Source organism: Amblyomma mixtum, chromosome 2 (genome assembly GCF_055824585.1).
Source record: "Amblyomma mixtum isolate Tamu chromosome 2, ASM5582458v1, whole genome shotgun sequence".
In the NCBI taxonomy this organism is placed as follows: Eukaryota; Metazoa; Arthropoda; class Arachnida; order Ixodida; family Ixodidae; genus Amblyomma; species Amblyomma mixtum.
Genome location: NC_143013.1, coordinates 121,792,555 through 121,819,294, shown reverse-complemented (window position 1 = coordinate 121,819,294; position 26,740 = coordinate 121,792,555). Strand labels below are relative to the sequence as shown.

Below are 26,740 nucleotides of genomic sequence, written 5' to 3'. Positions count from 1 at the left end.
CGTGCCCAGCACACGTCACATCATGGCGGACTTGCCATGGAGTGACACAGGCATATTTTTTTCTATGTTCGACTATTTCCTGCTAGTTGCATTCTAATTTCTACTTCAAAAAGTACCGGTGGGCTTCGCATAAACACCTAGCATATTACCCGTCAGCGCGAACAGTCTGAAAGCATCTTGTGTCATTGCAATTGGGTATGTATTTGTCGCGGGGGCTCACTGGCTAGAGCGCTCCGATTCCAGGCCCGATAGGTCGATGACGACCATTTTGCGATGAAGGCGAAATTACGAAAAATAAAAATTACGGGACTATGATCCAGCGAAAGCATTTAGGTTTACCCGCGGCGATTACTTTGATGCTTTTAACCTAATGAATGCTTATTTTTCTGGAAGGTGAAAGGTGGCGGAAGTCGGTCGAGGGTAGATGGGCAGCCCCCCCCCCCCCCCTTACAAAAAAAGTTTTAGAGAGTCTTAGAGTGTCTATAGACTTCGGTCTATAAAGTCTATAGATTTTCTGTAGACAAATCCTAGAGAACAGTCTGCAACACAAATGCCATACACAGTCTGTAGACAATCTATAGATTTATGGCCATACACTTTTATTAGACTGCTGTCTATAGACAGTCTCTAGACTATGAACAGACAAAAAGCAATATATATAGGAAGTCAATAGAGTCAATAAGAAGTCTATAGACTGTCTATAGACCAATTTTATAAGGGCCCTATAGTTAAAGAAGTGGAGAGATGGCCGGAGGGTGGCGTATCTGGAGGCTGGTGGCTCCCCTCTTGGGCTGAAGGCTTCAATTCAACAGACACCAGATTTCTAGAGGGAAGGACAATTGGGCTATTTGGTAATACAACTATGTTGCAAGAGGATTCGCCGGGCTAGTTGGTTCATTTCTGAATTCTGTACCGATGTCTTTTTAAGATTTACACTTTCTTGAGCTTTTTTCACCGTGTTTTTGACGAAACCTTCTGAGATGATGCACAAATGCTCGCTGTAGTTTTAGGTCATGACGTAGTGTTGTTCACTGTTTTCATTGTTTTGACACCGCCTTCTTGTAAGGGTCGCAATGATGGTGCGTTCTTCTTGGTTTTGACCTGGTACTTTGTTGTTTTTCACGGTATTTTCGATTGACGCAAGCTTCAACTGCTGTAGAAAGATTTGTTCATTGCTGATTTTAGAAAGATCGATTCTTCATCTCGTGGAGAGTTGTTTCCTGTTTGTTGGTATCACTTTTAGCAAAAATTTATGCTGTGCACAGCTTTTTTCATTTGTTTGATAGGGAGGGCCGGCCCAGTGATGGCTTCACTTATGTATTCATGTTTAAGTGTTGAATTCGAAGATGGCATAAGCTCGAGCTTATCTTGTGCAATCTACCGGCTTGTCACAGAGAGCGCTTAAATACGGCTTACGTTTTCCTGCAAAATAAAGTTGTCAGTCTGCGCTTCTAAGTGTCGTGAATGTGTCTCCCTGGTGTCCTAACCCTTTCGCGCAGTTACCTGTTTAATTTGGTAATACAGTCGATCCCATTTAAAATGGCCGCAGTTATATATAACGAACGCTCGCTTATTACGATTGAGGATGGTACTGCCGTACAAATGTGTATTATTACGGCAATGGCACTGCATCTCATATACATCGAACAAGCATGGTTGCACAACTCGGTTATAGCGAACAAAGTGGTGTCACACAATCGGCCCCGCCGTCGAAAACCGCGCGCTTCCTGCGAGGCCAGTATCTGAAGAGCGTCTCCCAGTCCCGGTGACGCAATACCTCCTCCTCTTTGGAGACGGCGTGGTAATAAAAAGCATGATGTGCAGAGTGCAACCGAAACTGCTTACCAGGCACGGCCGTCGAAATGTGTGCCTGGGAAGCGACGCTTGCGCTAGTATGAGTCACACCAAGCTTCGTGTTACCCTCTTTCTGTACGCGTTCCTTGACAGCAGCGACCGGCGGCTGCCGTTTGTCACCGGCAAGTCTCGCAGGACGAGTTGCTTTGGGAGTTGCGCTCTCGTACATTACGGACCCAACACAAAGATTTTTCATGACAAATGTCTATTACGTATAACAAAACGTTTATGGACACGGACATATTTGCCTAATTGTTGTTTTCATGCCTGGTTTTAAATGTTTTTAAGTGGTCATTCTGATGTATCTGACCTAGTGTGCGCTCTTTGAGGCCACTTGGCTGTTCAGGCAGACTCAAATGAATATATATATATATATATATATATATATATATATATATATATATATATATATATATATATATATATATATATTGGCATTGTTTAGAAGGGGGGTATAGAGGAATAGCGCTTGCCTGTTCGCCGGGTGGTTGTGCTCGTTTCGAGCAGTACACAGCAAAAGAAAAAAGAATTCCCTGCTTCTTCTGCTCGATAATACGCAACCTTGTGCTGTCTTCTCTGACTGCTGTGACCTAGAGCTCTCCAGCCCCCGAATGCGACACGAAAGACCACCCAGTAGAGATGCCCATCATCTGCACGCTCAAGGTGCCCGTTTGGTGGCGCGACACACGCGACACAGCACATGCTGGTAGTAAATCGACAGGCTGCCGACGTGCCGGTTACAATCTGCTTGTTCGCCGCCGTGAGGATGACTTAAAGCCGCCTGGATGGAAGTGATTGCATTGGGGTGCATCACTAACTGCTTCAGTGGGGTAGGATTTACGCATCCGGGAACGACGGAGGACGCAATCGAACACCGATGCGTTCAGGTGAACTTTGACGTCTGGAAATGCGTCATTCATGCAAAGCTGGCCGAACATGAATTCGTTTAAAATGACCTGGTTTGCGCGGGTGATGACGCTGACATACCGCAGGAGCGTGTTAAACGCTCACTGCAATAAAAAGCACCAGTCTCGACTACCGAAATCTGTACAGTGGTAGTGAGGAATCGTTTCGTGCTTCAAAGCGAGATTAGATCAGCACCGAGCGGCTAGGATAACCGAAGGAGATGATAAGCACCCGACCCACGGAAGTACAGAATGAGCTGTCTGTATTCTGTGCTTCACACCGGGGCGCTTATACGTCCGGCAGTAAAGCGATGAAATGTCACAAAGAACAGGACCTTCAAACAATGGCCTCCGTACGTTGTGCTTCAAAGCTACAGGCGCAGACAGAGACCCGGGTAACAGAGTGGACTGCTCGACTCGCCTCCTTCTCCATGGATTAAAGCGAGTGCTTCCGCGTGGAGCTCAGGCATCCGGCCGCCAGCGCTCTAAGTTTGCATAATGGCCGTGACCCGAAAATGACACAAGTTTGCCGCTTGGCGAGGTGCGTACAATGACGTCGCCGCCGGTGCCGTGGCGGCAATAGTTGAGGTTGACTTTCCGAGTGACGTCCTCGCCACAAAGAAGCGCTCGCTGTGGAATGCGGCTGCGGTTGGTTGCACGGAGGGGGACTCGGGAAACGCAAGCGATTGAAAGACTATACCGCATGCATATGACAGGATGGGGCACGAGCGATATTTCAATGGTGCTTGTCGCGAAAATGCAAGCGTCATGTTTATTTGTTGTCGTTCATAATACGGTTGCGCTTTCCAGCAGCTAGGAATTCTATATGTCAACTTCCGAAGTGTACAAAGCATACGAACAAATACGCTATTTCGTTTTGATTAAAGTAGGAAACTGGGGCGGGCAGGTACGTACTCACTGTGTACCGCAGCGCTGATAAGCGAAGGTTTGGTTTATGGAGTTTAACGTCCCAAAGCGACTCAGGCTATGAGGGACGCCGTAGTGAAGGGCTCCGGAAATTTCGACCACCTGGGGTTCTTTAACGTGCACTGACATCGCACAGTACACGGGCCTCTAGAATTTCGCCTCCATCAAAATTCGACCGCCGCGGCCGGGATCGAACCCGCGTCTTTCGGGTCAGCAGCCGAGCGCCGAAACCACTGAGCCACTGCGGCGGCTATAATATAAGCGAAGGAATGCGGACAGTAAGGATTATAGACGAACCCTGGAACTTGTTTGCGCTCGTCTGTATTTTGTATTTACGTCCTCCTTTATTTATGTAGTCTGCATTTATGTTCTCTTTTGTATTTATCTCCTCAATAACAAATACGAAATTGGACTAATATGGACGGAATGTGGACAGCAAGAACCGTAGAAGAACGCTGGAGCTAGTTAGCGCTCGTCTGTGGTCCTTTGTATTTATGTCCTCAATAACAAATAAAAAACTGCTCTGACCTAAAAAGCAGCTGTGGGCACTTCCTCTTCGTCGCGCGCTTTTTTAATGGGCAACAAAACCCATTTTTGCTATCCTGTCATGCCACACTGCCGGCGTATGTCGTCATTAGAGTGGGCGCGCTGGAGCGCGCAGTGCCGCGAGTTGAAAGTTTTCGCACGAACATTTAAGATCATTAAGCTCCGCGTGCTTGCCGAGTGGAGGTAGTAGAGGAAGATTTCAAAGATGAGGGATGCAGTTACAAGAAATGTGCCATTGAAAAATTGTCAGAATAAAAAATGGCCGTGGTTTAGCTCTGGTTAACTCTAGTTGAATTGCGAAAGCAGTTGAAGGCGTTGTCTCTTCCTCGCTTCGTTCTTTCGTTGTTGCCTCTCTTTCGCATTCTCCGTAACGACTAGAATCCACTGAGGCGAAGCGCATATACCCAGCACCTCCACCAAATGTAGCGGATGAAATGCGTTTTATACAGGTGAAGGCTGGACGGAACACAGCTGGCCGGAAACGGCTCAGAGCCCAGATAAGTCTGCGCGCGCCTCCCTCTTCTTCCTCCAAGTCCTCAGGCAGCCACTACGCGGCGTAACAATATACCGGGTGTCCCAGCTAAATGTAACCAAACTTTTAAAAAAGGCTTGGTGTCCTAGTACAGTGAAACCAACTGAGGGTTGTTCGTAGTCGCGTGGCCTAGTCTTGAGTATTTTTTTCGCTCTTCAAAGTTAATTAAGTAGTTAAGTTTAATTAGCTAACTTTTTAATTTTTTATTTCAAGAAGAAAGTGTCAAAGAAAAAGTTTTAGATCGCCTCGAAAAACCGCTAGTAGTGCTGTTTCCGTCAAGTTACAGTTTACGTAGCTTCATTTATTGGCCTTAAAAGAAAGTTATCACGTGACCAGCTGCTCGCTCACTTCTCTGCCCCAATGTGCACCCAAAGTCTCATCGAGGAGAGGACTTCAGAAAAAAACGGATTTTATTCTTTAAGGCGCGTCGTGGGACGTTGAAGTGGCTCAGTTGTCATGTGGAAGCTTTTTGTGATTGTGCGAGTTATGGTTGAAGGCCGGTAAAAAGCTACTTTATGTCAATATTACTTTGCTGCAAATGTCTCTGTAAGCTGTTTCTCAAAGCGATCTACAACTTTTCCATTGGCACTTTGTTCCTCAAGTCAATAATTAAAAAGTTAGTTAATTAAGCTTAACTAATTAGTCAACCTTGAAGAACGAAAAAATACTGCAGGCTAGGTCACGCGATTTTAAACAACCCTCATTTGGTTTCAGACGGCTAGGATATCCAGTGTTTTTGAAAAGCTTGGTTACACTTAGCTGGGACACCTGGTATATAACCCCCATGAGGCGACACCTCCTCTCCCTCTACCCCAGCGGAGCACATCTGGTGGAGCGAGCGGCGACGGCGTCGCCATCTGTTGGAGCACGGCTGCGGCGTTGCTAGGCAACGGCGGCTCAAGGTCATTCGTGGGCCACGGCATACGGCTCAAGTGCGGCCACGCGACAAGCCGAGCTGGCTGGTGTAGTGTTACTTTCGCAAAAATAAGTGAGACAGCCACGATGCACTACATAGTGGCAGGGTGTCCATAGCAAAATCTGCTGCTGGATACCATGACCCAGCCATGCACACCTGGCCTCAAAATTGAGCAGAACAGCGGGTCACAGCCTACCCCTGTACTTTCTTTAATTGTTCCCTCTTCCTCCCCCCCCCCCCTCCCCTGTCCTCACCCTGTCCATTTTATTCCCAGTAGTCACAGCTCACATGCTTCAGGCTTCGATGGCAGATGGTGGGGGTGAAAACATTTATTGCCAGTGATGTAAATAGTGGGGGCGAAGTCCCCTACATGACTCTTGGATGCCCCCTCAATGTGAGATGGCCGATGCCGCAGTTAGCAACGCATTTTTCTACTGTTTTTATTTTCTTCTAAATAAAATTCCTAATAATAAAAATAATAGCAGAAACTCATGACAGGCATTTTCTGCAAGCGAGATACAATGGTTTATATACGAGAACCAGTCCCCTACATGACTCTTGGATGCCCCCTCAATGTGAGATGGCCGATGCCGCAGTTAGCAACGCATTTTTCTACTGTTTTTATTTTCTTCTAAATAAAATTCCTAATAATAAAAATAATAGCAGAAACTCATGACAGGCATTTTCTGCAAGCGAGATACAATGGTTTATATACGAGAACCGAGACAGGGATGAATAGAGCACAAAGGCAGGTTTGTGCTGTTTACAAAAGCGGCACACATGTGAGCGAATAAAAAATTGGCGGGGGCTTAGCTTTGGTTAAGCCTGGTAGGTTGCGAAAGCGCGCAGCGCCTCCAACTGAAGGAACGCAGTGCGTCGCGTCTACAGGTCACGCGTGGCTACCGGCTTTTTGTGAAAGGAAATGGCGCAGTAATTCTCTGTCATCTCGGTGGACACCCTAACCGCACCGTAAAGGAAGGGAGGAACGCCACAACCCGTTCGGCGCGATGCCTTGTTGTTGCGACTGAAATAAAGAGAACTTGTAGAACGCCGCCGGGCTCGCCGTTCTGCGGCATAGGCGCGTTGCTTAGCCAACCGCTCTTGCCTTTCTTCATCTGTCTCCTCGGCACGGTGCCGGCGTTTGCGAGCAGCACGTCGCTCCAGCGACTAAGCGTAGCGCGCCTGCGGCGCCCCGTTTAATGGATGGATGGATGGATGGATGGATGTATAGGAGCGCTCCCTTTGAAACGAGGTGGTGGCAATTGCCACCATACTCAGCTTTTCTTCTTTATTTTTTTTTGTTTACTGTGCTGGCAATTCTCATCAAGAATCGCCACCATCTTTACCTACGGTTTCCTACAATTCTAACCTTATGCCACATCTCTGCTTTTCAGCCACCAATCCTCCAATCGCTTTTTGCGAACTTCCACTGCAGATGGATGGATGGATGGATGGATGGATAGGAGCGCCCCCTTTGAAACGGGGTGGCGGCAATTGCCACCATGCTCAGCTTTTCTTTATTTATTATTTTTCTTTTGTTTACTGTGTTGGCAATTCTCATTAAGATTCTCCATCACCTTTGCCTACGGTTTCCTATACTATTCTAACCTTATGCCACATCTCTGCCTTTCAGCCATCAATCCTCCAATCGCTTTTTGCTGACTTCCACTGCAGATTTATTTACATGACCATTGTTATCTTTAAACCCTAGGGCCTCAGAAAGAGTGACTGTGCCTGCATCGACATCCGGATGGATACCATCACATTTGATTATGAGGTGTTCAATTGTTTCCACAGATCTACCACACACTGCACATGTGTCATCTTCTTCGTTAAATTTCTTTTTGTAGCTGCGCGTTCTAAGACACCCTGATCTAGCTTCAAAAAGTAGGGCACTGCCTCTTGAGTTATCATAGAAAAATTCTTTCTTGATCTGCCTTTTCCAGAATCGATATAGTTCTACACTATGTTTCTTTTCCATTGAATTCATCCAATTTTTAACTTCCGCGTTTTTGACCTGTCGTTTAATGCTCTTTCTTTCTCCGTCCTCATGACCGGCATACTTACTGGTTAGTTTTCTAGTTCTTTTCCGCCACTGTGAGTCAACGTTCTTTCTGTATAAATATTTAAATACCTTAGCTGCCCATCTGTTATCGTCCAATTTCCTCAGGCGTTCTTCATATAGTATTTTACTCTTAGCTTCCCGCGCCTCGAACGATGCCCAGCCCATATCCCCTTGTACTGCCTCGTTTGTGGTTTTGCCGTGGGCACCTAGTGCTAATCTTCCAACAGCTCTCTGATTTACGTCTAATCTCGACTGAACTTCTGCCCTTAAGCACAGAACCGCATTGCCGAAAGTAAGTCCCGGCACCATTATTCCTTTCCAAATACCTCTTAGTACTTCATATTTGTTGTACCCCCATAATGCCCTATGTTTCATTATCCCGGCGTCTCTTCGTCCTTTTGCCCTAAGAGCCTGTTCATGCTTTTCCGTGTATATCTGCCCTTCGTTTAGCCATATCCCGAGGTATTTGTATTCGGCCACTTTGGGTATTTCGTGGCCTTGTATTGTAAGCACCTGATCAGTTGTATCGTTAAAAATCATCACACCTGATTTAGTTGCGCTAAAACTGAATCCTAGAGCGTCTCCTTCGTCTCCACAGCAATTAACCAAAGTTTGTAAATCTTCCTGGCTATCTGCTAACAGTACAATATCGTCCGCATACATTAAACCCGGGAGTCGCTGCTCAACTACATTTCCGCCTAATCTGTACGATAGATTATAACCCAGATTACTTTCTTCTAGCCTTCTTTCCATATTTATCACGTAAAGCATGAACAGCAGCGGTGATAGAGGGCAACCTTGCCTTAATCCTTTGTGCACCCCTACAGTTGTGGTACTTTTTTTCCCTTCCCATGTAATTTCAACTTCATTATCTCGGTAGATTTCCTGTAGAAAATCAATTACCTCATCACCAATACCTAAATCCTCTCCAGCGAGCGCCCTCACGCGGCGGGCCGAGGAGGCCGTCACGTGATAGCCGCCGCGCCGAGCGAAGGGACGACTACGGCCGAAGAGACGAGTTGGGGCCCCTGCTCTCCTCTGGTCGTGACGTCACGCTGTCATGTGAGCGAAGGAACGACCTCAATCGACGGCAGAAAAGTGCTAGCAGTATTGCTTTCGCAATAATACATGCTCCTGCTGTTCCACGCTAAACTTGGCATGCGCAAGCGCATGTACATAGAGTCAGTGTGTGGGCGAACCACTCGATAACATCATAGTAAAAAAATTGGCAGACGATTACGATAGTCGGTGATGCGAAATTTGAGCGCAGCTCTTCACACTCCACCAACCACACCTGACAGAAGGCTAGTTACGCTGCTAGTAACCCTCCGGGATCTTCCCGCGGCAGCCCCTATGCTACTTGCCAACAGGTTACGCAGACAACGACGACGACGACAACGAAATGAACGCGTACTTAGAGCTACGCTGTAAAATTAAAATATTTTATTCCTGCCACACTAACAAACTCACAAACTCAATTCTGACGACCATTCTTGAACGGAATCGGCTACCTGCCTGCGTTGTGCAATGTCAGCTACGAGTAATTTGTAAAAAACGCTTCAACTGTACTCGTAAGTGCTTTAAACGCTGTTACGTGTGCCTTATTTATTTTTGCACAGAGCCTTGTGAATGTCCGAACCTCTGCTTTGTTATCCGTGAGTTATCCGTTATAAGTGCACCTCGTCGGTTATTTATCTCGGTTGGTGGAACCACGCTTGTTGTGTCTTCTATTTGAAGCATGTATACCTAGTTCGATTTTTCATATCCGCGTTACTGCTTACACCTAGATCTTGAGGCTACCAGTACTGTATAATAAATAATAATAATAATAATAATAATAATAATAATAATAATAATAATAATAATAATAATAATAATAATAATAATAATAATAATAATAATAGGAATTTTTTCATCACAACGAAATAAATAAATCAATAAATTTGTTTCTATGCCCTGTTTCGATGCATTGTTTCCAGCTATTCGGCTATTATTCAGCTTTGAGAGCGCTGTCTCGTGGATCTTGTATGCCGGCATGCGATTAGGCGGACGCCTCTGACAAGGACGACATCAATGCTTCCGCTGCTTCACTTCCCTCTCTCGCTCCCGCAACTTGGCTTAAATGTCCTTCGTTCACGCTTCAGCTCCGTTCGGCGCCCTCAAGACGTCCGAGTTTCGTGCGACGTCAGCGCACATTAAAGAACCCCAGGTGGTCGAAATTTATCCGAAGCTGTCCACAGGGGCGCTTCTTTCTGTCTTTCTTCTTTCACTTCCTACTTCCTCCAGTCCCCCGCGGCGCGGTTGAGGTGTCCTCCGAGAGGTGAGACAGGTGCAGTCCCTTTTTCTTTCCTCAAAACAAGTTTTTGAGGCACTCCGTCTCCTTGACGCATGTTGTTTGTAGAGCTTGAGGTCACCACGCGTTTGTATCATCCGCGTCGCATCCGCGGCGTAATAGTAGACATTCTGCGTCAGTCAAAACGGTTCTCCGAGGGGAACGCGTCGTGGGCCTTATACCCTAGCGGGCCTTAGGGCTATCTATATAGTTACCCTAGCGGCCCTAAGCGCCCAGCGCCACCCCATGCCAGGCGTCGAAGAGCCACAGGTGTACCTTAGTGATGCAAACTATCGATAGTACTATCGATACTATCGATAGTTGAGACACTATCGAACTATCGAAGGTAAAAAAGACTATCGATAGTACTATCGATATTACTTGTTACATATAGTACTATCAATTCTATAAAATCAACCACGCGTACCCAGTGCATCCTAAACTTGGTTTCCCGAGTGTGTCTTCCCGAGGCGATTGATAAGAGAAAATAGCAGCTTGTATTTGTCCCGGCAGTCCCGGGAGCCAACTCGGTCCACCGATTACTGTAAATCGGCGTGCCGCTTACGGCACGTGCGCGGTGCCTACTACTCGCGCCTCATGCTACGCGCATGCGCAGACCGGCAACGGCGTACGCGTTGGCGCGCTGGAAAGCGGCGCGTACTCCTCGCAAATGTCCTCGTATAGTCGGGGCCTTAGTTCTCGCGCCGTCTCGTCACTATGCTTGTTCTGTTCCGCATGTCCCGCTTGCCTTTTACGATCATCTTAAGACGTGAGAGCCTGCCTGGTCTCAGCATAACTGGCCAAACCGGAGCGGGTCACCAGCGACTCTATAAGGAGATAGTCAGGAGGGAGGGGTGAACGCATAGCGGTAAACGCCGCTTTGGTAGAAAGAAAGAATAGGCAAGAGAACTGAAAAAAAAAAGCAATGAAAAGTGGTTTTGAGGAAATAAAAGCGCAGCAAGTGCCTCCCTTTTCCATGCACACCTCAACCACGCTGTTGTGGAAACAAGGAAGCAGACGGTGAAAAGAAAGAGAGAGAAATAAGTGCTGCAGCGGAGGCTCCGGAATAATTTCCATCGTATGGGCATCTTTAATGACACGCACGGTGACCCGAATAAACGCTAGTGAACCGGCTTAGAAGCATATGGTGTATCAAGAGCATTTTATTGAGTCATTTCTGTGAACTACAGTAATTTTGATGCGTGTGCTGATACGAGCGCTGAAGGCAATGGCAGGCTCCAATCTTTTGCCTAAATATGGGTGTAAATTCGTGCGCGCTTTCGCTTCGTCCGCGCATGTCCACGATGCGATCCTACCACCACCTCGTGACGTCACGGAGCGAGTATTCCGGCCTTAAAATCCGAGTCGGTATATATATTTTTTTTTTGCATCGCCCCCTTTTAGAGCTAAAGTTTTACTGTTCCCGTTCTTGAAGGTCATGCCGGTATGCAAAACCACCTTGTAAGGTAGCGAAGCGCTCAATAAAATAATAAAATAAAAATTAAAACAGCCGCCGCGGTGGCTCAGTGGCTATGGTGCTCGGCTGCTGTCCCGAAAGACGCGGGTTCGATCCCGGCCGCGGCGGTTGAATTTCTTTGGAGGAGAAATTCCAGGGGCCCGTGTACTGTGCGATGTCAGTGCACGTTAAAGAACCCCAGGTGGTCGAAATTTCCGGAGCCCTCCACTACGGCGTCTCTCATAGCCTTAGTTGCTTTGGGACGTTAAACCCCATAAACCAAACCAAACCAAAAATGAAAACAATAATTCAATGAAATAATAAAATAAAGTGGCTAAAAACGAAAAAAGCGAAAAAAAAACAAACATAACAAAAACAGAAAGGAAAAGAAAAATAAATAGACAAAAAGAATAAAACAAATATAAAATAAAGTAAACATAACAAAAAACATAAATAGAAGTAAAGAATTGCAGAAAGAATTCTAGAAATAAATATGTAAAGAATTGCAAAAATAAATGCGTAAAAAATTGAAGAAACAATTGCATAAAAGCAGCTTTCGCTCTGCATTAAGGTTCCGGAGAATTGCGACGAACCTGCGTCATTTTTTCCCCTCCCCCATCGCTACAACCCTTCCCCCACCGACATTAACTGGAGTTGCTGTCTCGTCCGGCGCCCTTGTTAACTATGGCGCCTCTTTCTCTCTTCCTTCTTTCAGTCCCGGAAGTACACCTGAAATCCCCGCGACAGACAAATACTATCTCTCCATTCCTATACCGTGCCCGACTTTCGACAGCCAAGTCCTCCGCACACCCATTGTATTTGAGCAACACGTCACAAGCGAAGCGCCCGCAGTATCTTCTGTCACTCGAGGCACAGGGCGGGGAAGCGGTTGGAGTTTGCAGAGCCAGCTGTAACATGTTGCTCAACCGCGACGCCGACACCACCGCCCTGCTTGTCGCCCGCGCAGTGTGACGCATCGGCAGCCCGTGTTTGCCGGTAAATAAGGGAGCGCCGCGCCACAGGAAGGGGCGCCCGTACACTCGACGGCACGAAATCGATACCCTATGCGGCTTCCTCTCCACTCTCCCTTGCCCCCCTCACCAAGAGCACGCGTACCGCGTTCGCTCGGTGTTGAGCACTTCTCTATACGTGCGTTCCACGTGGTATGAGCCATGGAGTAAAAAAAGTGAGCCGAGTAAAAAAAAATGATTGAACACGTGGGAATGGAACTGAGGCAGCATTAATCACGGAGGGCAGAGAAAGCAGATTTCTTTGCACGTGCAGACTAATTTTAATTATTGGTTGAGTTATCAATCTATCCGTTAATTGACCAACCGATCAGTTGATTGCATGTGTGTTCGCGCATGCGTGTTTTTTGCATGTGTGTTCGCGCTTACGTAAATGTGGATCTGCATCGCATACCCATGGCATTACGAAATGATGCGAATGATGTGACCCTCGCCTTCCTTCTGTACTGCTACTGTCTCAAGGAGTCGGGACCTTCAGTCAAGCTGTTACCACAGCTTTTAATCCCGGCTCCTCCTTTGTAAGAAAGGAAAATAAACTTGAACTTGAACTTGATTGACTGTCTGAGTGATTGATCTATTGATCGGGTGCGAATTGATCGATCGATCGATTGATTGGCTGATTGATCCAGAGATTGACTGACTGACTGACTGACTGACTGACTGACTGACTGACTGACTGACTGACTGACTGACTGGACTGGAGTGGACTGGACTGGACTGACTGGAGTGACTGACTGACTGACTGACTGACTGACTGACTGACTGACTGACTGACTGACTGACTGACTGACTCACTGACTGACTGACTGACTGACTGACTGACTGACTGACTGACTGACTGACTGACTGACTGACTGACTGATGGAGTGCGACTAACTGCTCCAACGTTGGGTCAAATGATGACAAGTCACAATGGCGAAAGTGACAATTGCGGCTGTGGCCACATCGTAGTGGATGGTTTCGTAATAATTTACTTATCATTTTCGGAAGGGCTGCAATCAACACAGACACTGAGAGACACAGATAAGGGCTAGCAGCCGCTTTTGACTGTCTCTCTCTGTGTCCGGGCTAATTATATAGCTTACGAAAACTGCGTATGGGCACCGACCAGCACGATCCGTCATCCTTCAGGATTTCATCGTCTTCCAGTTCATTAACTTGCACGAAAATATTAGCCCACTAGGGTTTGCGCATTTCAATTCTTCCTCAACACAGATGCTCCGACCGGAAAAAACAGCAAAGGAAAGCGTCACGTATTTGGAAGCGAGATGCCTGAAGCGGTGTTGTTGCGGTACAAGTTGGTACGTGTGTTTATCCCTCCTCGTGAACACGGAGCGCGCTTTCAGGCTGCCGCTCTTAAATGGCCCTACAAGGGAGAAAGCAGAACGCCACAAACTAGAGGGAGACACGCGGCGCAGTGTGATGAGCTGGCCCCGTTGTTGGTGGCCGTGCCGCGAGCAATTCCCACGTCACCCGCTCTTCAAAACAAGAGCGTCGGGTTTCGCTGGGGGCTCGATGCCTGCAGCGCGAGCATGCACGTAGGCCCACGTGATCTGTTCGCTTTAGCGTCGGAACGGAGCAGTTACTCGTCGCGTGCTTTGTGTGCGGCAAGTCCTGAGGATGTGCAGGACGAAACGCCGCAGAGAAAGCGAAAGGGAGATTAAATGCTCTATGTCCCGTAGTCCGCAATAAACGTTCAAACTTTGAAGTGTACTCGCGGGTTTCACTGGGTACTGCAGTGATGTGTTCGTTGCATCCAGTAATTCGCCAGATCATATTTCCGCGCAGCGATGACTCTAAGTAACGCTTCTAAAATGTGGGTTGGAAAGGCATGCTTTTTATTTTTTTATATATTGCATTACTCCCCTACAAAAATGGTCTATAGACAGCCTTATGTGGCCTGCGCGAGCTGCCAGGCACACTTTACACTATAAACACTAATACGCCTATATGGGAGTAAAAAGGCTCTAAAGCGCACTCCCTTCTATGAAAGGAAATGCGCCAGAGGACAGGTTAACCCACATTTACTCCCTTCTGTTCACAGTGTACTCCCACAAATTTCCTGAGCCTCCACCCGATCCTATGTCTACACGTAGCAGCTGCATTGATATGTAGCATGCATATTTGTCGAAAAGGACCAGCCCTTTACTCAGTTATTTCCATTTCGACTCATAAAATTTATTGCAACTTGTTCGCTTCCCTATGCGTCCGCTAATAAAAGTTTACTTTAGTATCCGAAGCCTTTCGTCACCTCCACGACCTTTTAAATGCCTTGGCTAACTTTGCCGCGGGATTGGGCCTACGAAGCAAAAGCACTTGCTTGTCCTAGAATCTCATGGCCGAGTATGAGCACCTCTCTCGAGCGTTTTCACACTTGTTTTTAGTGAATAAGTGCACGTAAAACCGAGCGCATCGGCATATGCGATAGAGAAATACTGTTCACGTATTCATGTAAGCAGTCATCATACCACGCAAGCTTTCTGTAAATGTTTATGCATGCACACACTCCCCTTACATGGACGAACGTGCCTTGGCCCTGTAATGGCTGCCGCCCTCGTTCCGCTTAAGATAAGCAGCTGATGTAGGACTTGAGGCGTTCGCCTGGCAAAATGTCTGCCCTGACAGCTGTTATGAAAATTCCTAGACGCTTGACAGCTTTGCTCTTCAAATGAAGCACGTAGCGAAAGTGGGTTTCTGTACGCTCTTGATGGGTCGAATTGTTTGGAAGACAGCAAAAAGAAAGGTTGGCTCACTGCATTGTGCCCTGCCATCTTCACCGCTGAGACAGAACTGCGGGAGAAAATTAATATTAGCTGAAAGCTGGGTTACAGCGCCGTTGCAGCTGGGCTCGCTCACTCTTCCAGGGGAGCTGCGCAACTCAGCGCAGCTTCACGAGTCGGCCGTCCCGTAAACGATTGAGTCTTATCGCGACGCGTTAATGGTCACGTTCGGTCGAAAATTTGGCATCGGCGCCATTGTGACTGAAAAATTACGATCGGTCGAGAGGCTACAGTTTCGCTCAAAAAAAAGGTGTTCAAGCGGAATCGAACCGCTGTCCTATGGGTCTGGCGCCCGGCACCCACCTCTGCACCACTGAGGTACGTTCCTTCAGTGGGCTAGAGGCCTTGTTCGAGCACTTCGCACCGCACAGTAGGCGAAAAACTTGACAGAAACACGACGTGAATTTGGCTCACTAATCAGCGTCAAAAATTGGTATGGATGACGATGTGCAATAAAGGGTTTCGATGGCAACAAGCGTGTCGAAGTCTGCGAGACGTCGACGTCTGCAGGGGACCCCCAAGCGACCGCAAGGACCCTTTAATGCTATCGCATCATTCTTTTACTGTGAACTTAATTGTCCCCCAAGTATTTTAACGCACAACCTAGTAGCTGTTTACTATACTAGGTGATTATCTTTACGTTTACAGGTTTCATTTTAAAATTGCATGAGATGCGTAGGTGAGGTCAGCACTGTTAGATTGTACAGCCAGGCGGAAGTTATGTGCCTGATTGTCGTCGTTAATTAGACGTTTAACTAAAATGAACTTATCAACCTTTTTATTCCATACTTTAGGGAACAAGATTACACTGCGAAACTGAAGGCCATCAACATCGAAGGTGGGCCCAGTTTTCAGATTGTTTTAATCGGCAATTTCTTTCGAAATATCGAAAAATACGCATTTGGAAACTCGTTGACTTGGCTTTCCCGCATAGCATACTTATAAATGGCTTTGATACGTGCGGTATGAAATGAAGAGAACTTCTACATCACCAAACACACAAACGGCGTCCTTATTTAATGCATAAGAAACGCGAACGACGCCATTTTGCAAATAAGCAATGCGGGAAAGCCAGCTCGAAGAGATTTCAAATTAGTATTTTTTACTTTGGATATTTCGAACAAAATCCCTATTAAGAACATTAAAAAAGAGGCTTAACTTCGATGTTAACGGTCTGAAGTTTTGCTGCATAACTTTGGCTCCTAAAATAAAAATGAAATAGGGCATTAGTTAATTTTGCTGAATTATTCGTCTAATCATTGATCCAGATTAGGTGCATATTGTCGTCCTTGCTGTGCAGTCCGCTTTCACAAACCGCACCGACGTATCTCTCACAGTTTCTAAAATAAAATCACTGAGCGTTAAAAACAAATCACCTTGTATATGGCTGCATCAGAAAACCGTTTGCCTCACTAAATGGAGCAACATATTTACAGGCTGGACGCAGCTCGTAACACTGTTGCGCTGCTTCAACAATCGTGTGGCGGACGCCCGCTGCCAGACGCCAATGTCTCCGAGCCAATCCGTGACGCGTTCATCGAAGCGCAATCGTGCAAACGTCGTTCATTGAAATACTGCTGGAGACACGAACACATCTCTGTCTTATTTTCTGGTGCTACTGCAGTTGTGATTACATTAACCGAGTGGGGAGGCGCTGACGATGGGTCGAGCAGGGCGTCAGCACACAGAGAGAGAGCTCTTTAATGAAAAACAGAGATTTTAGCCGGCCTGAATATTCGCTGACATGGTACTCTGCGTAGGGGAGGGAATAGGGAAGTAAAGCTGGTATAAGGGTGGTATAAAAGTGTGCGGTCAGTGAAGAGGGTTGCAACGCAATAGTTCGTGGCATGATGGCGTCTTTGGATGAGACCGAAGTCAAGTTCTGTGCATGTAGAGCGGGGTGATCAAGTGTGAGGGCAATTTAAGAGTTTGTCCAAAACACCAGGAGCGTCTAAATGGGCAAATAAGAATATCATTGCACGTCACTGCACTCTGTAGCGGCCTAAAGGACCTAATATAGAGTCCACTGTGAGTGACACTTGGGTGACGGACTGCATGCATTGTTTATTGTGCACACGTTCGTTAGCGTACGCTGGTCATTCTAAGAGAACATGAAGCAGTTGTCACAATACGGACTGTCTGCTTACGTGAAACGGTATCGTAGACTGTAGGTAAATGCAACATTAAGACGGAGGAGTTGATAAATTGTTTTTAGATGACGCAGAAGCCTGAGTGGTAGTAGTGATTTGAGCTGCAGGTCGATGGAATGGAGGAAGTGGTAATCATGACTTGGCAAGTTCCAGAGGCAGTTCTTTTCATCCTTGCTATATAGTTTGACGAGTTAGGATCTAATTTTGTGAAGAAGATGCGCTTATAGTTACGACGCTGTAGACCTTTGCGGACCGCTTCGTCTGCACTGTCTTTGTCCAGGATGCCGCAGTGAGCTGGAATCCGTTGAAAAATCATAAGTGGCATTCAGCAACAGCTAAGTGGTGCAGGTATCCAATGTCATGAGAAACTGGCTGGTGATTGGTTCTCTTCAGTAGGTTGGACAAGGTTTGTAGGGCTCCTTGCTAGTCCGTGAAGATTACACAGCGTCCTGAGTTACGGGGTAAGATATAGGAGACAGTTCCTTTTGTGTCAGCAGTAGTTCAGAGAAAACGATTGCAATCTTTCGGCCACACGCTTCGGCACTTCCAGTTGTCGCTCCTGACAGAGGAATTGCGTTGGGTAGTAGTTCACGCTCTCAGTGGTTGCTTCATCTTGGATTTATGCCCACTGTAAATCATTTGCCTTACCAGTTTTCCCTTCTCTTTCTTATTTTGGTCCCTTTGCCTTTGAAACCCTTTCTTCTAGCTTCGTTAGGGTCAAGAAGTTTCGCGACGTGTATTTCTATGAATAAAGATGTGAAAAAATTCGGTGATGTTACCGCTCCTTATAAATTAACTCTTTCTCGCTCCGAGTTCCACTTTGGGAGGATTTTGGACCTTTTTTTATCTGCCAAATTACATTAAGAGGGCAGGCGTCAGAGAGAGCACCGCATTATGAGTTGGAAATCAAATTTTCGTCTTTTTTCTCTCTCGCAAGGGACAAAGCCATCTGTACTGTGCGTAGTCAGTACACGTTCAAAAACCTCGGGTGGTCTAAATTATCAGAAGCCCTCTACTATGGCGTCCCACATCACCTGAGTCGCTCTGAGACGTTAAGCCCATTAAAACCACACGCCATATCTGCTGTGCAGCAGACCTGAGATCTACAGGCACGCCCACACATCGCGTTCAGCCCGATGGCTTTCATTATTGCAAGGGAAAATTGGCTACCTCCAGCTAACAATGGACATCCACCCGATGATTGCCGAAGTGTTGCGGAACATCTTCACGTTCATCGCTTCTTTCGAACTCACTTTCATCTCCTTCACAGTACAACTGCATGTAAAGAATGAAAGTCACGAGGTTGAAGATGCCCGGTGCTGATATTTAGAACAGGTGCAAAGCTCACAGGATAACCAACGCATGCGTTGCGCAAAGTCTTCCGTATAGACACACCCGCCAGCGTGCATATTGAGTCGTGTACTCCGGGCCTTTAATGGAGCCCCATTAGAGTGGCTCCGCCGACGTACGAGCTTCACGACTCTCCGCTGCGCGCACTAACGATATCAGCGGCTAACTAGCGTGTCCGACGCCTTCACTTCCCTTGTTGTTTTTATTATGGTGCATTCTTTCTTTCAAAGCACCTTCTTACTTTCCTCCTCGTCATTGTTGGCTCGATAGGCGCTTCTCCTCTTGCACACACCCATTGCTCTCTCCTCCTCTTCCCCCCTCCCCCTGTTTTGAGAGGGTGGCGAGAGCGAAACTGAAACCTCCGTTCCGCCGGTGCTGCCAAACAAAAGCTGCGTTATGATGACGGCGACCTTTCGCGGGCGCTGCGTGCAACGGCGGGTGTCTCTCCCCTCTTCGTCCTCTCCCCGTCGTGCTGCAGCAGCCTGCACGGCGGCGGTCCGAGTCGAGTCGTGAATGCCACATCCGTCGCGGCTCGCACGCCAGTGTCCACGGCCGCGCACGACGAGGCGCCAAGACAACGTGTTGGCGAAGACGACGTCGTAACGCCGCTAGAGCGGCCCGGCGCCACACAGCGACGCCGCCGACGGAGCTGACGCCAGCGCAGTCGCCCCTGTAGTGACCACGCTGTTCTCTGAGGTGCTCAACTTCTAGGTGGTGACCACGCGGTTCCTCTGCCAGTCTAACGGCCTCCAGCCGCCTCTGCATACGGCGCCCAAGGTGCCAAGCTCCTAGGCTGAGGATCGAGTTCAACTGTCGCTGTTCCCTATCCTTGACGGATCTCGTACCCGCTCTTTGAAACGTTCCTGTCCAGCTGTGCTACTTGTGTCTCTGGAGACATTCTCACAGTAGACATCTGCTGATTCCTGGTGACAGTGCCCGAGATAACGGCAAGACCCGGTCCTGGTTACTGCGGCAGACTGCTGGAAGTGATGTGCGAGGAGACATTTGTTGCTCGTGGAAATTTTCTGTGCAGTTGAATAGACGTCTTCTGTGAGCCCCTTTACTACTGCATCACGCTGTGTTGAACAATCTACCTCCACTGCGGCAGAGTGTGTGACGAGCACTCTCTTTCGGTTGATGTGAATGTTACAGGGATGTACGGTGCGTACAGCAAGACCGTTGCTGGGGTGTCAGGTTGAAAACCGTGGGCGTTAAACGTCGGCAAAGAAAGGTGCTGTGTATTAGGGGACGTTCGGCGTGCCTTCCAGTTTCCGCGTCTCTACTGGAGAAGCTGTGAAAAAATTAGGTCAGATCACAGTAAAGCTTAGAACTAGCGGCACAGGACGCCGATTTAGTATCTGGTTGATTTAGTATCTCTACTCGCCGCGGCGTGTATCAGGTTCCATCAAGTTCGTGACGCGGCGGAGGACGGGTTAGACTTGCTGTTGTTGCTACACTAAGCCTCGTGCAGTCGTGAAATACACGATTTCTCCGGATAAGAAAAAAAGAGTTCAACCTTGTTACAAAGCCTTGGACGCCGCATTCTCTCCCCCTTAAAATCCACCACTTCAACGTCTGGTCAGAGCACCCAGAGTAGTTATTCTTTCACGCGCTTTACATGAACTATACTTGCGTCCTTTTATGATGCCTGTCATATTACGCATACTGAGCTAGGCTGTCACACTGCGTGTAGCCCCGATTAACTTCGGGGCATGTGAAGAAACTACAGCAAACTCCTTTTGGTGATACCTTTTCTCAGTCAATATATCGTGGTTCTAAGTCAGGCCTAAGCAGATATTGAGACGTAAGCCTAAACCAGGAGCCCTCTTGGATGCGCTCTTGCAAGTAGTTCTTACTATTTTGGATCGCTCCCGTAGAGTGTTACGTCTACGTAAAAAGGCTCGTTATACTTCGTGTCCCATAAAGAAACGAGCGCAGCATGAGCGGGAAGGCAGCCATACATTAGAGATGAACTGGAAACCAAACATTGTTAGAGGGAAGTCGGCAAAGTCGACAACGCTTTAGACTAAGGGGGCAGCAGGGGTAAGCTATTAAAGCTTCTGCATTAGGTACACCATCCCTTGGAAAGAGTTCGACTGCAGTTTGCTTTCAGGGGTCCGAAAGAGAAACGGCTGCAACCGTCAGCAGACTTGTATCTCACCGCCCCTATCTAAGGCTTTTGACTACTGCTGAGGCCGAGGCATCAAGACGCAGCCGAAATACGGTCTACTCCAGCTAGTGCGCATGCGCGTCTAGTTCCACTTTGACTTCCTTCGGTAGGCCTGAAGTTTAGCCGCCATACCGAACCAGGACAACCAGGCCCTACAGAGTACTCTCGCGTCGTCTTTCGAGTTAGCCAGGGTTACACGCGGGGAAGCAACATCTTCGGCGAGGCGACCAGTGAGTGATCGAGGTAAACGGGGCGCAGCACCAGGGAGTGACAGTGCGTCGACACAGGTGGAGAGCAGTGGCCGCACCGGCGGACGGTGGCTGTCGCTGCAAGAGCTGCTGCTGCTGCCACGCACCGTACAGTCTGAGCGTCAGCTGCGCAGTGCGCCATCATTCGCGGAGTCTGCGAGTAGTCGTCGAGATCGACATGGGCACCCCAGAGCGACAGGCGGCCGAAGAGCTCGCTCTCGTCGTGGTCGACCCTCCCGAAGTCAGGGACGCGCCGACTGACAGCCGTGTCTGCGTCCAGCTCACCGACGGCCCCGACGTTCACTGGCGACCTTACGACGAGGGCCCTTCGCGGGAGACTGTGGTGAGTCACCGTTCGGCGCCTATTTTGTATTCACTAAATAGAAAAAAAAAGGAGGAAAGAAGGGGCGGGAGGTGGGGGGGGCGTCAAGTTTTAATGGCTGTTTATGTCTTGAACTTCGTTATCACGAATTTGGTGGTGAGCGGAATTTCTTTCTTCAGAAGAAATGGTTTCTTACACTGGCAGGGTGAATTCTTGTAGCTTACGAACCAAGGCTGATCTCTCCTGAAGGTTGAGCGACCGCGAACCCGGTGATACTACAGTTGCCCACACTTACTGCGCACGAATAAGAAAATTAATGCAGTTAAGCACTGCACGGTGTCGGTAAGTGGAAAACCCTGTACGACATAGCAGCTTAACCGCTTCCTGCGTGGGGGAAGAAAAAGTGTTGTTTGTAGAGCTAATCTTAGCTCTACCTGAAATGATTTTATTTAATGAAAATGAGCTGTTCATGCACGGGTCCCTATGGCTGCTTTAGGGATGTATTAGCTTCTTTAATTACATGCTTCAATGTGCTAAGAGACCGCTTTAGTGTGACAAGATATATCTCGACTTAGGACTATGGATATTTTAGTTAAAATTAAATTCGCAAAACTGGCAACAGGTTATCCTATTAAGGGTGTCAGAAAGAATGCCAAGTGAATGAAAATATAGTGAAATGCGGCCGGCAGTCAGATGGAGTGACAAGCTTATGAAGTTTAAAGGAATGAGGCTGCCGAGGATGTTAGAAAAGCAAGAGTAATTAGAGGTAATTGGGAAAGCTCTTTCTTCTGGACTCAATGCTGCTGCTGATGCTAGTGGCGATGGAAGAGAAGACTGCTACGGTGATCTTACAGTTGCCTGTCACCAATATTAAATCAAAGGCATCTGGCCTTATTGTATTTATAGCTAATAATGCAAATTAGCTTTTGTAGGCAGAAAGAGACAACAAAGCATGCATGATGTCAAATTTAAGGCCAATCATCATCGTAAGTATATATCTGCCAATTCAGCGGAACAACAAAAACGACAAATTCAACGACAATAACAACGACAACAAAAAAAAAACATTCCCACTGTTCCTTCTATGTGCCATCTCTTTCCTTCTTGCACAGAGAAACACTATGAACAACAATTTCCATTAAAAGTCGGACAAATACGTGACGCATAGTACGCCCAGCTTTTTCGCAGGTATACTGTCGGGAGATGAAGAGGTGTTTACTATGCGAGCTTCGACTAACCATGCATGGCAACGTTGAGTTTTAATGCGCAGCAGCGTGACGAATCGAAAGGAGGCAACTGACGTACCTGTTGACAAACGCGGTCCCCCCTTCGGCTTTCTGGAAACCAGAACACCAGACGCAGCGATGCGATTCGTTTGAGTCGAAGCTAGCCTGGCACACATCCATTTTGCCCCCAACAATACCACTGCGTTGCTTATACGGATCGCAAGATGGCGGTTCAGCTGCGTACCGGCGAATAATATTAATTACAATGTAACAACATGATGACAACTCGGCTACTGCACACACAGAGAGTATACACATTATGACTTTTTATACGAAATGAATTTTGAATTTTGCAATGCGGGGTTTAACGTCCCGAAGCGACATATGGAGTATACGAGCGACGCCGTGCGTGAGCGAGGGCTCCTTATGAATTGAAGACCACCTGGAGTTTTAAGGCGAAAGTCTCTAATGCCTCATAGTGTCGTTAGCAGACGCTGTCGGCAGCGGTGTCGACAGACGCGTCGGCAGCGATGTCGTCAGACGCGTCGGCAGATTTGTCAGCCTTTCGGCGTCACTGCTTAAAAAGAAACTGCGCCGAGGGTCGGAATCGAACCAGAGCCTCTGACATTTGAAGCGGAGACGCTAACACTCCGCCACGAAGGCTCAAGGTTCGAGCATGAATAAAGGCGCATCTAGTGAATGCATGGGTTTCATAAATAAAATAAAAGGAATAAAGTGAAAGAAAGGAAAAAAAATAAAGAAAAATAAAAACAAAATAAAAATAAGATAAGGAAATAAAAATAAAAAAAACAATAAAAATGAGAAAATGAATAAAAAAATAACAAACAAAATATGAAAAATAAAAAATAAATAAAAACAAACGGTGCGCCAGGAAACGCTTTTGCCTTGCAGCACTTTAGAGAGCCAGAGTGCCCCCTGAATTTTTTTTTAACGTGCGCTTACATCACTTATATAAGGAAATAGACAAGCATGCCTAGCGATTCACCTGACCCCTGTAACCTCTTGTATCGGTTACCGGCCACTGGTTAAAGCGCCATTTCTCACGTACTTATACAGTGAAGCCTTCTTCATGCCTCCCCCATCCCTCACCCTTCGTTTTTTCTTATGCCGGCTGAAACAACAGCCGCCAGCGCCGTGGTAATGTAATCCTCAAAGATGTTGTTGTTAGTGGCTATTTACAGGTAATAAGAAAATAAATATGGAACGAACACCTGTTGTTAGCCGCGGCATCTGCGGTCGAAACCTGAAGCACCTGAGCTGCAGCTAACGGGAATAAAAGGACAGGGAGAAGGAAAGAAAGGGGGGAGCGATAGAAGAATGGATAGGGGTAGGGCAGCAATATACACAATGTTCAAATACAGGGCATTGAAATAGAAATAAATGTTGGGTGCTGCGCCGCGCAAGGTTGTCGAGAGTACGCGGTGCGCGGGAGTGAAAATTAACCCTCAAAGATCCGCTTTCGTGGTTTTGGTGCAACTGCCCTTCACATTCTTCTTTCACCGATATTTCGTTCGCTGACTCGTTTCCGTACTTTCCGCACTATCCATCAAATACCCTTTTTCTTTCTTAAACATTTTCCTGGAGACATTTTACCGCTATGTTTTCAATTCCACACTTCCTGGTACTTCTTTTGCGGATCCTGCGGAAGCTTCCACGCATTTCTCGCGTGGCCATGGGAAAATTATTAAATATTTGAAAAGTGTTCGCTACCTTGATCCCAAAATCCTATAGCATAACGCATAGTTAAATGCCTTTCAAGGTCTTTTCAGTAAACCTGCTAGAAACACCGTGAGCGTTCAGCGTGATCACCCAGGTGTGGGAGTCAGGCACTCGTTTCACTCTTGAGTTTTGCAGCGGCGTTCGCGGCGCAGCAGTTGCGACAAGAACACGTCGCCATCCTTTCACGGGGCGATAGGCTCACCTAATCCCGTCGCGGCTCTTTAGAAAGAGGAGGAGCGGATCAACACAATAGAGGGTATTAGCATAACACATTAGGCCACAGTTACTATACTCTGCGTGTGGGGAATGCCAATGAAGCAATGTGCATGCACAAATTGCCCTTCGCGGCATCTGCGCATTCGCATTGGCGGCTGGCAGTAGCAGTGTGCAGCAGCACTAACGGCGTACGTAGTACTTAAACGCTCCAAGAAATTAGTGCCAATATTTCGAAGGCTGAGACCAACCTGAACTGTGCTCGGGCTAACGGTGCTCAATGCCTCGGGTCGCGGTTGCTTTTATCTGGCTGATTTGTGTCAGCCATCAAGACGCATGATCACGTACTAGCTGAGTGACCACTATTGTGCGCATGTACGACATAATTTTTTACTTGTGTAATAATTTATTTACTTATTCAGGTACCCTAAGGGCCCGGCAGGGGGCGGCAGAAAATTAAGTGGGCGGATGAGATTAAGAAGTTCGCGGGAATACGGTTTCCGCGGCTGGCGAAGGACTGGGTTAATTGGAGAGACATGGGAGAGTCCTTTGCCCTGCAGTGGGCGTAGTCAGGCTGATGATGATGATGATGATGATGATGATGAAGGGCCCGGCTGGGCATTACATAGGGGTGGGCTTCTGTATACATGTGTGTATTTTATGGGGCTGTGTGTAAGTTTCTTTCTTGCTCTTGCATTATCACACCATGTGCTGCAGTATAAATAAATAAATGAATTAATTGTGTGAATGCAATAAATTGTGTGAATGCACAGCAACATGAGCTAGCTGCGAAAGAAATGGAATAATCATCCCTCCTCGAAGAATCACCCTCCCCTAATCTGCCGCTCGCACTAATGTGGCAACAACTGAAAGAAACATTGCGAAAGCATCAAAGCAAAATCCGCCGTTGTCCTTGCGAGACGCTCCAAAAACCCACATGGTCTGCACATCAGGAAGTAAACAAAAATAAAATGTCTTATATAAAATTTCTGGCAAGGTGGGTTTCCTGACCCAGGCCGGCACGAACAGATCAGCTTCGCTGGCCACTTCATTATAGCACTGCCCCATCACTAGTTTTTTTTTAACATGGTATTTATTACAGTGATGCAATGTTTTATGTACATAAACTATACACAACATTAAGAGTACAGTGGGTAATCAATAAATCTAAGCAAAGAAGCACCTAAAAAGGGCAATGCAGCGCACATAACTAATACATCATAATACGATGCACCTAAGCAACAAAGAACTAGCTGAAAGGCAATGAAGAGCACAGCACTAAGAGTAGCGCCACTACGGTTACAACTTGGTCTGGGTATACAATTCTTTTAGGTGTGCATTCATTCTGCTGAGGTGGCCTTTTGCAGAAAACCCAACCCAATAAAACCCAATAAACCCAATGAAACCCAATAAAAAACAACAGATTCACAATGTCGGTCCATCATAGGTGTTTTCTAGAGGCTGTCAATCCAATTACAAAGAACATGTATAAGTGTTCGTCAACCAATGGCGGTGCAGCGTGATATCGTATAGATTGCGGAGTCAAATTAAGTCTTTTTTTTCAACGTCCGTTGCATGACGTCCCAGAGTAGTACTGCATCATTGCAGTTTCTGTAACAATGTTGAATTGTTTCGGGAACATCAAAAAGGCGACAATTTAATGCAGACACGAAAATACCCTTCTTCTCTAACCACGTTTTTACGGGTAATGCCCCGGTGTGTAGCTTACAGAAAAATCTAGTTGTACACGGCGAGAGGTACATTGTACTCACTTTGTTGAGTAAGTCATGTCCCGGTAAACCAAAACACACAGAGCGGTACATGGGCGGAGGGAAGAGTGTATATATATATATATATATATATATATATATATATATATATATATATATATATATATATATATATATATATATATATATATATATATATATATATATATACACACTGGTATCATCTGCATATAAAATTATTGTGGGAGTT

At 46.9% G+C, this 26,740-nt stretch overlaps 1 protein-coding gene across 1 annotated transcript in view; it reads left to right on the top strand.

Moving 5' to 3' along the window:
- LOC149360740 (carbohydrate sulfotransferase 14-like) overlaps positions 1 to 19,633 on the top strand; it is a 62,268-nt gene extending 42,635 nt beyond the window's left edge. The window contains exon 4 of the mRNA XM_089567907.1: positions 19,553 to 19,633. Within this exon, the coding sequence (XP_089424033.1) occupies positions 19,553 to 19,633 (81 nt within the window). The remainder of the gene's footprint in view (positions 1 to 19,552) is intronic.
- The last annotated feature ends 7,107 nt before the right edge of the window (positions 19,634 to 26,740 follow it).